Source organism: Hydra vulgaris, chromosome 06 (genome assembly GCF_038396675.1).
Source record: "Hydra vulgaris chromosome 06, alternate assembly HydraT2T_AEP".
NCBI classification, from domain to species: domain Eukaryota; kingdom Metazoa; phylum Cnidaria; class Hydrozoa; order Anthoathecata; family Hydridae; genus Hydra; species Hydra vulgaris.
In genome coordinates this window covers 10,775,931-10,794,219 of record NC_088925.1, presented here as the reverse complement: position 1 = coordinate 10,794,219, position 18,289 = coordinate 10,775,931, and the positions used below count along the sequence as shown (strand labels likewise).

The 18,289-nt window shown below is 28.7% G+C and overlaps 2 protein-coding genes across 2 annotated transcripts; both read right to left on the bottom strand.

Annotated features, from left to right (window-relative positions):
- Positions 1-547: 547 nt before the first annotated feature.
- LOC136081188 (zinc finger BED domain-containing protein 4-like) lies at positions 548-2,113 on the bottom strand. Its single transcript, XM_065798486.1, has one exon. It carries the CDS (start codon positions 2,111-2,113, stop codon positions 548-550), a length of 1,566 nt encoding a protein of 521 aa, XP_065654558.1.
- A 13,126-nt stretch (positions 2,114-15,239) lies between these two features.
- On the bottom strand, positions 15,240-15,797 carry LOC136081187 (histone-lysine N-methyltransferase SETMAR-like). The gene is made up of 2 exons (XM_065798485.1): positions 15,421-15,797; positions 15,240-15,336 (listed from the first exon to the last, which is right to left on the bottom strand). The coding sequence occupies exons 1-2, from the start codon at positions 15,795-15,797 to the stop codon at positions 15,240-15,242; spliced, it is 474 nt and encodes a 157-aa protein (XP_065654557.1).
- Between the last annotated feature and the right edge of the window lie 2,492 nt (positions 15,798-18,289).

Below are 18,289 nucleotides of genomic sequence, written 5' to 3'. Positions count from 1 at the left end.
ACAGGTATATAAAATATTTAAATCTTTTTCGTTTATCAAACAAAATAATTAATTTATTCATTAGGTTAAATAATTTATTCATTAGGTTTTTCCGAATTTTCTCTTTTAAAAAGATTTTACATGATTTACATCCAACGTGGAAGTGTTCGTGTCGAAATTTAGCATTTCGCAAATTGAATTCTAAAATAAAACTTTTTGGTATCAACGAAATTAGTGCTTTTGGGTGTAGCATTTGCGAAACGAGCGGTTTCGCTAAGCGACATTTTGAATAGAGGTGTAACGGATATGATATCCGGCCAAAATGCCGGATAATCCGGTATCCGGCCGGATATATTATTTATCCGGTCGGATATAGCCGGATATGATATTTTGGTATTCCCACACTCCATGCGTGTCTACATACTTTATGGACGGCTCGTAACTCCAATTAACAAATTTTATGAAGCAACAAGTCTTATATTACATAAGAAAGAAAAAATACATAGAAAACAACAAACAACATTTCAACAAATAACTAATTTCAAATGAGTAAATGCAAATAAAAGAGTTATTCTATTTTCCTACCATTGTGATGAATAAATAAAAGCATTTCTCCTGTTTTAGGTAATAATCTAGATCTTTTTTTCTCATAGATGTTACCATATTCTGAGATCATTCTTTCTGAAAATACGGATGATGCTGGAGTGCATAGGTGTTTTAAAGCAATTTCTTTTAATAGAGGAAATTGTTCTTCTTGCATCCAAGCCTTCAATGAACAGCATTTTCTGTCTACCAGTGGTTCAGAAATAAATTTTTTTATTTCTTTTCTAATCAAAATCTCATTCGATTTTTTTTCTACTTTTCCTTTTTTGGAAGGTATCGTTTTTTCAGATGTTGCATTTATAATCTCTTTAAAACACGATTCAAGTGAGTCTTCTTCTTTTTCAGTATTTACTGAAAACTTTAATTGTGGTGATTCATTTACATGAAAATCTACTTCTTCTGAACAAACTATTGTTTTTTCAAAGGATAAAACATCATTTATTAACAAATACTCAGCCTGTTTTTTGGTATCATCATCATAAAAAGAAAACTTATATCTTGGATCTACTGATGTAGCCATAACATAGCATCTATTTTTCGTGATGTGCAAAGACTTTACATCGTTTGCTTCTGCAAAAAATCGATTTTTTAAAGAAGTTTTAAGTTGACCCTGAGTTTTTTGAATACTTAAATCAACTTGACATTTGGACATATATTTATTTAATGTGCATATATTTGGAATAACAGAAGACAAAGTTGTTATTTCTGAACTCATTTCCTGAGTTAATTGGAAAAAAGGTTTTAGCAGTTTAATAATGCTTGATATAAGTGTCCATTCAAAATTAGAAAAAGTCATTAAGTCAGAACGTTCTGTTAAGTATAGTTGAACTGGAATTTTTAATTTGTTTAATCTTTCAAGCATCAAATAAGTGCTGTTCCATCTTGTTGGGACATCTTGAACAAGACAAAGATTGTCAAGATTTTGTTGTTGCTGAATTTTCTTAAAATTGCTACATGCTAGGGACGAATGATTGAAATGAGTTGCAAGTCGACGACATTTTGCAAGGACATCAATTACAATATTTTCACTCATGATTGAATCTGAAACATCTAATTGAAGTAAATGAATGGTACAATGGATTGATGGAATTTCGGCTAGATTACTCCCTTTAACCATATTGCTAGCACCATCTCTTACAAGAAGGTGTCGTCTTTCAACTTGAATTTTCCAGCTATCCCACATACTTTCTAACTTTTCAGATATGTATACTCCTGTATGGCTTTCAGAAAAATGAGAAGCATGTAATACCACATCAATTCTGTTAAAATCTTTATCAATACAGTGGCCTGACAATGAAATAAATGATTCGTGAGATATCGGACATGTCCATATATCTAATGCAAAGCTTATGTGGTTTGCTTTTTTTAACTTAATAGAAATTTTATTCTTTAATTCCATGTAAAGTTGAGGAGTTATTGTTTGGGAAAAATATATTATATATGGTAAGAAATATCTAGGTTCTAGATGATTTATTAAATTATTGAAACCTGTATCTTCAACTATAGTAAACGGCTGGTTGTCTAAGGCCATCATTAATCCAATTTTACGATGAATAGCTTGGGATCTAGAATCATTAATGTTCCATACTTTTTTTGACTTTAAATACTCATCTATTGAATCTGCTTAGAAGTTTCACAAGCGATTTCCTCACTTTCTGTTGTACCAGTTGAGAAAACTACCGGTGTGCGCTGAGCTGTTCTTTTCTGTTCACTTTTATTTCTCTGTTTACGATATTTTTTTGGATGATTTATTTTAATATGGTTCTGCAGAGGTGTCGTACTAAAACACTTTTGCCCAGCCTCCTTAGTTCCACGTTTAATTGTTTTTTTACAGATATTACAGGTTGCATACGCATCACTTGCGTCATTTATTTTATATAATGACCAGATAAAGCTCCTCATTATTAAATTTTCCTGAAATATAAAACTATACGTATTCACAATTGATATTATATATTTAACTATAATACACACATTTGATACCAAAATATTTGCTGGTATAGAATCTATAATAATAAATGATAATTTCGATATAACGTTATTATCTATACTATAGATAATAACGTTATATAGTATATACTATTCTTTTATTACAGAACAAATAGAACGTTAGTTTAAAAATAATGAATGAAAACTTCTTGCAAAACTCAATTTGAAGATAATAAAATGTAATAAAAATTTGTTGTTTCGAAAAATGATTTCAAAATATTCATTCAAAGAAACGTTTTAATTTCAAAATTCCAATTATGTAGAAGTATAAATTCCTCGAAATTCTTTTATGCATTTAAGAAATTCAGTGTAATACTTTTACTATTTTTGCAAATGTAGCAAAGTATGTATTTTATTCAAAGAAACATACTTTGATACATTTGCATTTAACAAGTTTTTTTTTTCTTATCTGCAATGTATATATAATATATATACCTTTATATATTTTATATATATATATATATATATATATATATATATATATATATATATATATATTATATATATATATGTATATTTATATATATGTATGTATATATATATATATATATATATATATATATATATATATATATATATATATATATATATATATATGTATTTTATATATATATGTATGTATATATATATATATTTATACATATTTATATGTATATATATGCGTGTATATATATATATATATATATATATATACACACACACATATATATACATATATATATATAAATATATATATATATATATAAATATAAATATATATATATATATTTATATATTTATATATATATATATAAAAATATATATATATATATTTATATATATATATATATATATATATAAATATATAAATATATATATTTATTTATATATATATATATGTATATTTGTATATATATATATGTATATATATGTGTGTATATATATATATATATATATATATATATATATATATATATGTATTTTATATATATATGTATGTATATATATATATTTATATATATTTATGTGTATATATATGCGTGTATATATATATATATATATATATATATATATATTATATATACATATATTATATATATATATATTATATATATATATATATATATATATATATATATATATATATATATATATATATATATACACACACATATATATATATATATTTATACACACACATATATATACATATATATATATATAAATATATATATTTATATATTTATATATATATATATATATATATATATATATATATATATATATATATATATATATATATATATATATATATATATATATATATATATATATATATATATATATATATATATATATATATATATATATACATAATATGAAAGTATGTATATGACAGCTAAAAATATTAGAAATTTAGCTTAAAAAGTTTAGATAATAATAATTCAATGAAACAATAAAAGGGACATAATTTCCGGAAGGCTAGATTAGACCCGCAACTGTAATAACATATATTAAAAAAGTTGGGTGCCCCTGCTGAGTCCCAATTTTAGAGGGCCGGGGAAAGCTGCACCCTTTAATCTGTCATTGAGTATGCCTATTGTCACTCTAAATGATATTGTATACAAAATAACTCACTAAAAATGAATCCTTTTACTCAATTCTATTCTGATTAGGCAAATAATGATATTCAATATCAGCATAATACCGGCATATCCGGCATATCCGGCCGGATATTTTGGGAGCTTGGCGAAAAGACTATTTTGTCTGTAACACCACGTTGAGTTCGTTCTGTAAGACCAGATTGTTCTGCAAGACCACATTCTATTTGTTTGACTAGATCACATAAGGATTCTTCACAAAAAGAAACAATGTGGGCTAACATGATGTTTTCCATATTATGGGTAAGGTGTATTTATAATCTTCTTAAAACTCTATTAGATAATTGTCTTTCAATCAATAGTCTTTCAATCTAGCAAAAGAATGCCTGACATTGGGACTAAGGAAATTACAGTTATAGTAGTCCATCTTTAAATTTTTTAAACATGTAATAAAAGTATTAGCTGTTGACAACCATTTAGAATGCCGCCTCTAGATCTCCATTTAGAAACCGTTTAGAAATGCTTTCTCTAGATCTCCATTTAGAAACCATTTAGAAATGCCACCTCTAGATCTCTAAGATTATTCAATATCTTTCTCAACTTTACAAAAAATACATGGAAAGAAATAAAAGAATTATTAACATCAAACCCTCCGCACCAATTGTCTTGCATTCTCAATCCTAATTGTAACACTATCTTAGACAGTATGGCTGTTTCTAACACTTCCAACAACTACTATGAAACACCCACCAAAAAGTAAAATAATTTCTTCTAAAAGATATCTTCTAAAAGTATCATCTCTGACTATATAAAAAGTTCTAATTCTTTCTTTTTTAATCTAACGGCTGAAAATGTGGTGTCTGATTTAGTAAAAAATACTTTACCAAATGGTGAAAGTTCATGTCCAGATTGTATCCCCACACACATTTTTAACTTTACTTCTCATGTTATTTGTGAGCCTCTCTGTATCATATTGAATAATTCTTTTAATAAACCGGATCACACAGTTTGAGTATTTTTCATAGGAAGTAAAGGATGTCAGAATGATAAAAGATATCAAATATTCCAGATGTTTTAAGATAGCCAAAGTAATTCCTATCCATAAAAAAAGTTTTTTAATCGACCACACAAATTATCAACCAATTTTACTACTATCTAACATTAGCAAAATATTTGAAAAAACCATGCACAACATATTTTATAGCTTTCTTTACAAAAATAAATGTCTCTACAAACATCAGAATAGATTTCGTAGCAAACACTCCACAACTCATGCACTTATTAGAAGAACTGAAATTATAAGAAAAGCTCTTGACAAAATATTTTTTGCATGTGGAGTGTTTCTTGAGAAAGCCTTTGATTCTGTTGATTACTACATCCTCCAAAGTAAATTGAAACACAATGGTGTTCGTGGTATTGCACTCCAATGATTTTTATCATATCTTCTTAATAGATCGCAATTTGTCTCCATCAATGATGCCAATTCTTTGTCAATAAAATTCTCCACATTTTAGCCCAAGTTTTGTATTGGCACCATTGCTTTTCCTTATTTTTATAAATGATCTTAATATCTTTCTAAAATTTTCAACGGCTTACCATTTTGTTGACAACACTGACTTACTTATAACAAACAAATTATAAAAAAAATTAATAAACATGATTTATCCAATCTACTTTAATGGATGCGCTCTATCAAACTAACTCTTAATACCAGCAAAAATGAACTTATCACTTTCAAATCAAGTCAATCTAAAATGTATTAAAACCTAAACTTTTGACTAAATGGTTAAAAAAAATCTTTTCCTTAGTTTCATTAAAGTATCCTAAAATAAAAACTGATTCAAATATATTATTTTCCTCTCAATGTTAATTATGAAACATTACTCAAATATAATATGCAATTTTTGGATCACTTCTTAGATACGCTTGTCAGGTTTCAAAGCATCAGGACAAAGAAAAAACTGTCTCTTTCACCCCCTCGTCCTCTGGCCGCCAAGAGGAGGGGGGTGAAAGAGACAGTTTTTCCCGGGCGGCAGATATCCAAGGGGCGTCAAATGAATAGAAGGTACCTAAAAAAATATATAAGGTACCTATAGTATAGGGAAGTTTTGATAAATAAGGGCGCCAATCAGAGTAGCTGTTCTAGGCGGCGTGACGGCTCTCAGCGGCCCTGATTGTTGTTACTGTGGGTTGCATAAATATAGAGTTTTTTTAAAATTTAAAGCAAACAAAAAAGTTAATAAATTAAGTTGTTTTAAATTTTATTAACAGTGGTTTTATAAACAAAATAAAAAAAAAGTTTTTTAAAAAAAAAATTAGTTACTTTTATGAGAAATAAATACAACTGTTAAAAAAATAAAAATGAAAAAAACAGAGCAAAAATATAGAGTCAGGGTGCATTTAAGTATTTTGTATGCGCACCACGAACTTTCACATATGCACGAACACGTCTAGGCATAGATTAAACTAGTCGGATGCATAATTTTATTGGAAATTCTTTCTAAAGCTTAAGTCGTTAAGTTTTAGTTGACTCTATATTTTTGCTACATTAGAAATACAGATATGTTCTAATAATTACTCAAGTCTGGTTAACCTAACGAGTTCCAATTATATATCATTCGATAGAGAACCAATTAATTAAGATATTTAATACGCTTTTAATCGTAATAATTAGTTGGTTTTAAAGATTGTGAACAAAACGAAAAACTAACACAAAAAAAGTAGTGACTCTATATTTATGCAACCCACTGCATTATTATTACCAATATAATCATTATTAATGTCATTACTATATCTAATAGTGTTATTGTTATTATTATAATTCTTTTCGTTAAATGTGATTGCTATTATTATTTCATTTGTTGGCCAAAAGGTTATTTTATTATTATTTAGCAGGTGTTTACCTAAGATAGGCACTCGAATTATTAGTATATAACCAAGAAATGTAAAAACTTTTATTTCAGAATATATATTGTTATTGTTGTTATTGTTGTTACATCTCACTCCGTCAAACCCAGACAGCTATTGAATAAAGTTTGGCCAAAGAGTTAAAACTAAGTTGCTGAGGACATCCATTAATGTATGTAATAATAATGAAGGAGCTTTGCTTGTCAATCTAACTTCTGGATCTTCATCAAGATGAATAAGCCTTTTTCGTGAAACATTTTTATACTGCTGTACTCTTTCTTTACTTTCTCCTGCTGCTTGAAACTCAGAAAGATGAAGATCAAAGCTTTTGAAAGTTTTTAGAGTTCCGACATTTATAGTCTTTTCACTTTCACAATATAAACATGCATGGGTGCCACCATTCCCAGATAAGCCCGTAATCATGTAAACCAACTTCAAATCCCAAGCAATATGAAAACCAAGGCTGTTTAGCTGGATAATATCTAAAACTTATTTTGTATTTTTTTATGTTTCAGGAACATCTTCAGCAAAAGCAATAAACTGTATATGTTACACACCAGATTCCATACATTTGTCTGATCCCCGACATTTACTTCTGTTCTCTATATTATTACTGTTAACCTCAAGTTTATCTGCATCAAAGATATTAACACATGTTTTCAATGAACCTATACCTACATCAAATGAAATTTGTACTATAGTATTAAAAGGATTTAACGCTCTCTCACATATAATGTTCATACAAAAATCTGAAGAATCTTTTACAAAAACTAGGTTTCTATCAGCCTTTTTATCCTCTAATTACATGGATTGAGCACTGAAATAACTTTTTACTGTTAACTCAAGATCTGACAATAACTTCTTCACTTCTGACTAAAAAACTCTCTTTCCTGTGGCTTTGTTTAGAATAGACATCTAGTTTTCTAGTTCCTCTGTTTAAAAGATCAAGATTTATTTAAAGTTGCTTGAATGTTTTAAAAGAGACTTACTAAATTTCATATTTGTCTACTTTGTTTTCAAAACTACCAACTCTTATTATCACAGGTTTTCCACACGTGGTTAAATAAAATCAATCGAATTTACTTGTTCAATGTTCATTTTTTTCTTGTTTACGGAAGAAGCCACCTGTTCTGCACTAATCAAACCTTGCTACTATGCCAATTATGTGAGACTTTTTACAGCAGTTGATTTGCAACATTTGTGCTCTAAGCCAGAACTAAAATATATATCTTTGATGATAATTTGAGTATACCAATATCATGTTATAAATATAATTCTCTGTTTATATTTTCTATTAATAATAGACATTTAGACCAGGTTTTTAACGTATTTTTTGGAGAGGTAGAAAAACTCTGATCAATCTCAATTGCAATAATGTCAGACTTGCGCTTCTTGGAAATCGAATCAGTCTAAACAATAACATTTAAGAACTTTAATATACATCTTCATACTTTAGCAGTTGTTTTAAAAATATATTATAACAGATGCAATTAACTTAAACCTAACCTTTTCTATCTTCTGTGTCCATCTGATTGGGGGTTTCTTTTTTTTCTTTTTTTTTGGAAGCATGTACAAATTAGCTTGGCAATTTCCACATATTGAAGAAGGATAGTCTGCAATTTCTTTCATGTATACATACGTCTGTTCCAGATTTTCAATAGTATCTTGAACTGCAATATAAATCTTTTTAGTTTTTTTTCACAGAAAACACAACAAAAACTTCCCTATTTTTATTATTTTGGGTTTTAAAGTTTTAAGTTATCATTTGGTTTTTTTTTTTAAATTTAAAAAGTGTTATCAGTTTCGGCAGAATGAAAATTAGAATGCAAAATGCAAAAAACAGAGAATGCGTACAAAAAGAAGTTTTTAATTTTTTAAATGTTATTTTAATACAGATAAATATAAGTAGGTACACGATTTGCTAAATAACTATTATAATGTCGTTCAAGCGTTGATAAATAAGCCTATTATATGTTTTTGTTTTGTTTTTGTTATTGTTGTTTTTGAATTATTTAGAGTTTTTTGAGTTATTAGAGTTTACATTTACTGGTTTCAGAACAAAGTTAGTTTTATGCATAGTTTCAGATGTTTTAGGGTTAATAATAATTCATAAAATTGTTAGTGTTTAAAATGAGATCTTATAATAACGTTTTTAGAGTATTTAAGTTATTATATTTTTTCAGTTGAGTATTTTTAAATATTAATTTGTTATATTTTTTTTTTTTTTTTTTTGTAATTCACCTCCCCAAGGCCGAGAAGGCCACTACAGATGAGGAGGCTACTTGTGGTTATAACCCTCTCTCAACTCTATAACTCCGAAACACAAACCTTGACGAACAAGGCCGCTGCGCAGAGAAACAAGTTGAAACAAATATAGACAAGGACCACAGTACGAAAAGGAAAAGCGCGAGAGATTAGTTTTTTTAAAAGGTAAGTTGAAGTTTCCCGTTCCTCTGGTATGGTATCTATTTTTGCTACTTTTAAAGAAATTCTTTGAAATGTGAGAAGAAACAAGTCCAGGTTTATATTTGAGCATAAATAATAAATTTTGAAATATATTGATTTGATATACATTTAATGCAAATTTTTTAAAAGTGGCTCAGCATGGGAGAGTCTATCCTTATTAAAAACTGTTCATGCAGCATGTTTTTGTTTTCTATACAGTGTGGTTAGTTTGGACTTATGAGTACTCGCCCATGCAATATTAGTGTATATGTAGTAGCTTTGTATGAACGAGAAGTATAGAAACTTTAAATTATCAGGAGACAGTATAGAACTAGCTTTGTAAAGGATACCAATGTTTTTTGATATTTTGGTATTTGATATATCTATATGTGATTTCCATGAGATCTTCTCATCAATAAGTATCTCTAGAAATTTAGTTGCTTGGGTTCTCTCTATTTCTTTAGAATCTATATTTAAGTTATACCTATATTTAGGTAGTTTATATAGAACGTAAGTGGGAGGTATTTTTTAAGATTAGAATGAAAAAGAGTGTATTTGGTTTTTTCTGTGTTTAGCGATAATTTGTTAGATTTTAGCCAACTGTTTAGTTTTTCAGTATTTGTAGTTTCATAAAGTTCTGTAATTGATGAGGATGCATACAATAAATTAGTGTTGTCTGCAAACATTACGACATCCAATCTACTTGAGGCTTTAGGAAGATCGTTTATGTATATTAAAAACAAAAGAGGTGCAAGAATGGAACCTTGGGGACATCGCATTTAATTTTGAGTAATTTTGAAATTTTTTTTTCATGAGCAATAACGCATTGTTTTCTGTCTAGTAAAAATTTTTTGAATCAGTTTACTGCAACACCTTTTGTCCCATATTTTTTCATTTTCCTTATTAAGATAGTATGATCTACTGTGTCAAACGCCTTATATAAATCAACAAAGACTCCAAGGTTCGAATGTTGCTTTTGGAAGCCAAGCTGTTTTCCATTTAGAGTTTTGTTATTTATTAGATATTTATACAGTTTATTATATATTACTCTTTCCAAAAGTTTTGAAATTACAGCAAGAACTGAGATATGTCTGTAGTAATTTAGTGTAAATGAATCCCCTGTGTTTTATATTGGTATTACCTTAGCTTTTTTTAATTTATTCGGAACAGATCCTGTAATAATTGAAGATTTAAATATTTCATAGATTAGTTGTTTTATCACCGGAAACAAATTTACAATTATATAGCTACAAATGTTGTTTATCATAGGAGCCTTATTTGTCGTAAGCGAGTTTTTTACAATTTTCTAGTTCTTCATGGCTTAGTCCAGAGAAAATATTTAGACAGAAATGTTAGTTTGTGGTATAGTTTTCAAAGGAGATATCAGGGCATTAAATTTTAGAAGCCATGTTAGGGCCTAGGTTTGCAAAAAAACTGTTGAAGTTTTCAACGATAGAAATTTTGTCGATATATTCAGTTTTGTTAACGATAATTTTATCGGGTAAATTATTTGATTTTGTATGGTTTTTACCTATTATTTCTTTCCATATGTTCCAGGTTTTTTTAATATCACTTTTGCTATTTTGTAGTTGTTTTGAATAATATATATTTTTTTGAATTCTTTCTAATTTTTTCAAATAGATTTTTATATTCCTTGTATATGGTTAAGTTAGTTTCATTTCTGTTTTTTAAATACTTAATATCGAGTTTTTGCTTTGTTTTTGATGATTTTCTTATCCTGTTAGTTATCCATAGGCAGTTTAATTATTTTAGCTTTATTTCTTTCTCTTCAATAGGGGAATGTTTATTGTAGCGATCTAGAAAAATATTTATAAATAAATTGTATGGGGAGTTTGTGTGTCCAAGGTATAAGAAAGAGTCCAACAACATCCCATAAGTTGCAAGTCTCTGTACCTTGCCAGAATCATGGCGCATGTTTTTTTCTGAAGAAAGTAAAGAGAGGGGAACGTAAACAAATTTTTTAAATATATTTGAAAATTTTCAAAGTTAAATTGGGGCTTGCCCCTAAACGTCTGTTGTTTACCGTTAACAAAGTTTTGTAAAACTACAAACTTTGCAAATGGTAAACCTTTTTTTTAGGAGAAAAAAAAATTATTAGTTAAATGATTTCAATACTTTTGGAGCAATTTAGATTTGTTTTTATGTGTTGAAAATATTTTCGGCAAAAACTCGTATGGCAACCCCTCTCCACTTGAAACCAAATCGCGCCTTTCAAAGTGTATTCATTAATACTCCAACAATGACAAATGAACTACATATGGAAGAGTACATCCATTCTTAAGAGAGAAATAGATGATATCATGTTTTTCTAACAATAGTTAGAAAAACATGATGTCGTCTATTTCTGTATTAAGAATGGATGTAAAGAATGTATTTTGTAGAGGATAGACTATAGTCTATCCTCTACAAAATCGACTTGACTTTTCGTTGTACATCTGCTAAGAAAGAGAAAAGTTTCAGCAGACTAAAGATTATCAAAAACTATCTGTGATCAACAATGATCAAACGATGCCTTTTTGAATTGACGTTAATTTCAATCAAATGTGAACTTGCTATAAGCATTGACTTTGAAGGCGGACAAAGACGTCTATAAGACAACGCTTTATAGACGTCACAAGTCCGTATGGTGTTCTTAAGACGTTCAACAAACGTTCCGTACCCGGTGGAAATGAAACCTTGCAGAAAAAAAAACAAGCAGGAAAGTTAATTTTTTTTCTTAAAGCTTGTGTTCATTATAATGTATAATGTAAATATATTTTTAAATAACTAAACCATTGCAATAATATTAAATGTTTCTTTTTTTTTAACGAGTGTTGTTAACCAAAGTAAACTTAGCAAACTCAAACTTTAGTGTCATAGACGTACTCAGTAATTATAATTAGAAACAGAAAAGCATAGATAAAAAATATTTATCTCAAGTGTGATCCTTATTTAAAAAAATGTTTCTAGGGGTTGTGTTACCCCGACGACGCCAAACCTCAATCGACGCTAAACCTACATCCTGATTATTTGTCAAACCTTATTTTTCAAAAACCTTACTTTTTTAAGTAGGTTAACCATGACCGGCAAGAGTTCGTTTTGGTAGGTCAAAATAGCAAGTTTAGGATGGTTGTTTACCATTATTTTCCACGCTGAAACAACTACTTTGCAGATAGAGATAATTTTTTCTATTATTAGAAAAAATGTTGACAACAATTCTTCTAGCGTGCTTCACCCCAGTTTTCTCATGTACGTGAAAAACAAAAATCTGAAAAGAGTCTCAAAAGTGATTTAACAAAGATTCTAAAGCTTGTCGAGCATATAAATTATCTTTATTTTGTCATATGAGTAGTCAATCATATCAAAGGAGGTGAAAACATAATCCAGAAGTGGTAGTGAAGGAATAGTAAAACCACCCCTAGAAACACTTTTTAAAACAGTATTCTCAAGATTGTTTTCATCAACATTAGAACAACATATAAATATTTTGAAAAATGTACAAAGGCATTTTTTTAGTTTCTTTACAATATATCCAACGACGTGTGGCCCTACTTTTTGATGCGTGTGTCATGTTTTTGGTCTATGCTTTCAAAACTATTAACAAGTGCTTATCAGAGTCTTGTTTTCCAGCCTGCTGGAAGGTGGCATCTGTTATCCCTATTTTCAAAAATTCTGGAGAGCAATCTGATTCGTCTAACAACCGTCCTATTAGTCTTCTTACAATCATAAGAAAAGTTTTGAGTTTTTAATTAACAAACACTTAATCTCTCATCTTGAATCTAATAACTTATTTTCTGATCATCAATATGGATTTTGATCATCTTGTTCTACTGCTGATTTGTTAACGGAAATAACCAATAGGTTATTTCCGTTAACTAAGAAAATTAAGAAAGTCAAAATAGCAAGTAATTAAGAAGTGTTGAAATGCTAACAACCTCTAAAATATTTAAAAATCATTTAAACAAAAAGTTTTGAATAAAAAAATAATAATATAAAGTTTAATAATTAACATTATCACAAGATGAATTTTTAACATCATCACTTAAATTTCATTGGTATAATAAATTTGTTTCTATTTGATTAAATCTACTTTAAAAGAAACATTTGAAGTCGGATAAATTCCCTGAACAGTAATAATCGTTTTGATTCATTTTTCAATTGTTCTAATGTAGTCTTATTTTTGTTGACTCTGGGACTTTTTGTTGTCTCTGGGAATTTTTTTCACAGAAAAAGTCCGCAGTATTTAATTGAATAGGAGGTTAACTTTAACTTATACTTGAGAAGAACAAAGTTGTTATCTGAAAATTTTGTTGAATATTTATGATTAATATTATTAAAATAAGTTTGAAAAATTTTCGGGGACAATCCCATTTTTATTTTAAACATAAACAATAAAATTTGGTGTAAATTGAGTCTTAAAGCACCGAGAGCACGTAAAAGTGGTTCGCAAGAAGTATTTCTGTTTGTTCCAAACACTATTCTGCACGTATGTTTTTGTTTGTTGTAGATTTTCTTAAGTTTTGTATAGCCAGTACTAGCCCACACAATAAAAGACAAATAACTGTGAACAAAAACAAAATACAATTTTTTCAGGGATGCTACATTTAGAAAAGGTTTAGCCTTAAACATCATTGTGATATTTTTTGAGAGTGTTGTTTCAATACTATTTATATGTGAATACCACAGTAAATTTTCATCCAGTTTTACTCCTAAAAAGTTTATGTATGCTTTAATATAAGTATTTTTAGTTATAAGGTTTGTAATTTTAAAGGAATGTTTTCTGATTTATTTACTTTATGGAAAAGTATATATTTGGTTTTATCCACTTTTAATGAAAGTTTGTTACTTACGAACCATTCATTAGCTTTACTGTTCACTAACTATTTTAAAAAGTGTTTTAATATCTCTGTGAGAACAAAAAGCTTGGAATCATCAACAAACAAAATTAGGTCTTAAAGATTTGTTGCCAAGTATAAGTCATTTATATACAATAGAAACAAGAATAGTCCTAAAATGGAGCCCTGAGGAACCCCGCAAATTATGGAATATATGGTATTGTGTTATTCTGATCATAATATAAAAGTTGCTTTTGGTTTGTCAAATACCCTTTGAACCAAAGTAAGTATTTATTTTTCACTCCGTAGTTTTCAGGTTTTTTATAAGTATATTGTGGTTTACGATATCAAAAGCTTTTGACAGTTTAATGAAAACTCCTAATGTAAAACAGCCATTATCAAAGGCGTTAGATATTTGATTAGAAAGTTCAACTATTGCATGTTCAGTGGAGTTTTTTTTTTAAAACTTAATTGCTTGCAATACAACATGTTGTTCTCAGTTAGATAATTATATAACCTATTATACATTATTCTATCTAGCAATTTTGAAAAGTAAGGTAGTATAGATATAGGCCTGTAGTTTAAAATATTTGACTTATCTCCAGATTTAAAAATTGGTGTTGTACGGGCAATTTTTAGTTTGTCAGGAACAATACTTGTTTTAAAGGAAAGATCAAAAACATAAAATAAAAAATAATATCAAATAATAATATTCAATAATATCAAATACTGATTTGACAAAATCAATACTAATTTCATAAAACATTCACTTTATTTTACTCTTGAGACTGTTAAATGCAGCTCTCAGCTCGCTAAGTTTTAAACTATCTGGCAACCAAAAAAGTTCGTGCGGTTTTGCAGATCCATAAATAAATACACATAAAAACAGTTTTAATAAGGTTTATTCTGAAAAATAGTCTCCTTCAGCAAGAATAACTTTCTCCCATTGCGAAACAAGCTGGTATATTCCATTTTTATAAAAGTCTTGAGTTTGGTAGCTAAAAAATTGAATTAACTCATTTTGGAGATTTTCTCTATTTCGAAACTGTTAATTCCTCATATGATTATCCAGGGCCAAAAACAGGTGATAGTCGCTTGGCGCAAGGTCTGGTGAATACGGAGGGTGAGGTAGAATCTCCCATTGTAAACGTGCTAGAGTTTCCCGTGTGATTTTTGCGGTGTGCGGTCTGGCGTTGTCCCGGTGGAATACAACACCTTTTCTGTTTGCCAAAGCTACTTGTTTTTGGTGAAGAGCAACCAAAACTCTGTCCAATTGGGCTGAGTATATTTCAGCAGTAATGGTTTGTCCACTTGGTAGCAACTCATAGTGAACGATACCTGCTGTAGTCCACCATACACACAGTAAAACCTTTTGTTGGTGAATGCTTGGTTTAGGAGTCATCGGTACTGGACCGTTACTGGCTAACCAATGATATGTTCGTTTTTTGTTGCAGTACATAATCCATTTTTCGTCGCACGTCAACATCCGGTCAAAAAGTGGCACTAAATTGTGGCGGGAAAGCAATGAAGAACAAATGGTTAAGCGCTATAGCTTGTTTGTTTTACTCAACTCATAAGGTACCCATTTGCTCAACTTCCAACTTTTCCTAAGTTGGTGCAAATGTAACCGAATAGTTTCATCACTCACATTAAATCTTAAGGCAAGGTCGTGACATGTTTGACTAGAGTCCTGCTAGATTGCCAGCTTGATCTCTTCGTTGTTTACGATGGATGGTCTTCCAGATCTTGGTTCATCTTCAAGGTTTTCATTTCCAGAAGAAAATTTTTAAACCACTTTTGACCCGTCCGCTCTGCTATGGTACCTTCCCCAAAAGCAGCGCATATCTTAAGACAAACTTCTGCAGCTTTTATTCCAAGTTTGAACTCATAAAGTAAACAGGCGCGAATTATTGCATCTGACACAGCCATACTCCACTTAAGACTTTTAAATTTAAAACGCACTAATAAAACTTATGAAACACACTGATTAATTCTCCTTAAAACAAGCTTTAATTTATATGCAAAATCATCCCCCCACCACAACCAGTTTTCTTAATACATTTCTTAGAAATAGGCAATTAGGATAAACCGCACGAACTTTTTTGGTTGCCTGATAGTTTTGTCCATAAGTTTATCATACGTTTTTAAATATGAATCCAAAGGAGTGCAATTAGGTGGGATTTTAGCAGCCAATTTTGGACCAGTATTAACAAAGTAGTTATTTAGTTCTTCAGCTAAAATAGATTTATAATAAACTAATTTTCCATTAACTTAAAAGATTTTTGGCAGAGTATATTTTTTATAATTATCTTTTCCAATTAAATCCTTAATTACATTTCATACTTTTTGTATGTTTCCATTGTGTTATTTTTAATAACTAAGCATAATAAAGCTTTTTTGAGTATCTTTTTGCTTTTTCGAATAAACTTTTGTAATTTTTATAAGTTATTTCATTTATATAAGTTTTTTTTTTTAAATACTTTAGATATGTTATACGTTTTTTTATATATTGTATATGTTATATATTTTTTAAATACTTTATATATGTTATAAATGTTATAATTTTTCTTTCTTTTTTGAAGATTTTAGTAAGCCTATCGACATCCAAGGACTTTGAAGTGATTTGGTAATTATGACTGTTTCTCTTTCTGGGAATGCTACTTCATATTGCTTGCAAAATTGACCAAGAAACAAGTTATAAGCATTGTTAGCATCACATGATTGCAAAATTAAATTCCAGTATACATTAATTTTTAAATAGCTTTTAAAATGCTTTAAAGAGTTTTCATTGATCTGTCGCCGAAATATTGTGGATTTTGTGGCAATATTGTTAATTAAAATGTTATTGGTTGCTAAGAATGTAGGAAAATGATCCAATAAACAAGTCTGAATTATACATGTGTGAAGAGGACTATTATAAAAACTGTTAGTTATGATGTCATCAAGTAAAGTAGAAAATTTTTTTGTAACTCTAATTTTGTTTAGAAATGTTTTAAGATGAAACTTTTTCATGTCACCAGATGGTGGTCTATAAATACTATTTATAATTTTTTCATTTTAGTTTTATTTACTATTTCAATGCATAATGATTCACAACCTGTTTCATTAACACAGAGGTTGTTACGTAAAATATAATTAAGTAAATGGTGGATAAAATACTAACGCCCCCACCTGCACTAAATTCACGTGGTTGGTTAATTGATGTGTAATTAACTAGATTAAATTCATAATTTGTTTCACCACTTTTACACCAAGTTTCCGTCAGACATATAATTTTGCTATTTCTGATAATGTAACTGCCATATTATATAAAAAATGAATTATTTTTTCAAGAAAAATAAATGTAGTATACTAAAATTTTTGCATTCCGGTCTACTCCATAAGCATCCTTCTTACGGTGTATCAGTTAATATCAAGACTATTAAACCCTTCCTTACCAATCGTAGTATTAAATTTGTCCTCGATGGATAGCACTCTTCTTCATTTTCTGTAACTTCAGGGATTCCTCAAGGTTCTCTCCTTGACCCTATACTTTTTTAAATTTAAATTAACGATCTCCCAGAAATTCTCCAAGGTGACATTGTTCGCTAATGATACTACTATTTATTCTTGTTTTGATAAGGAGCCAATACTCTTTGATTGTTAGGAGAGGGTATTTGTAGGGCTTTCAAAGGCTGGTGAACTTTAATTCAAATAAGTCTCAATTTTTTTCAGCTAACTGTTATTGCAATAATCTTGATTTTCCTATATTTATAAATGGTAATGTCCTCAATTAGTCCTCTAACCTTTATCTTCTAGGGTTAACTCTTACTTTCAATTTTTTTGGAAACCATATATTGAATTGATTACAAAATTAGCATCAGCTAAGGTTGAATATCTTTATTGTGTTTAACACTTTCTTACTCCGAATTCTTTTCTTTATCTTTATAAATCTCAAATCTGTTCTTGTAT

Bases quoted from the DNA above. Each gene is read 5' to 3' on its own strand.
- LOC136081188 (XM_065798486.1), bottom strand. From the start codon at position 2,113: ATGGCCTTAGACAACCAGCCGTTTACTATAGTTGAAGATACAGGTTTC.
- LOC136081187 (XM_065798485.1), bottom strand. From the start codon at position 15,797: ATGTACTGCAACAAAAAACGAACATATCATTGGTTAGCCAGTAACGGT. The intron at 15,337-15,420 runs GTTTTTGGCCCT...TCAATTTTTTAG, and splicing joins GCGCCAAGCGACTATCACCT to CTACCAAACTCAAGACTTTT.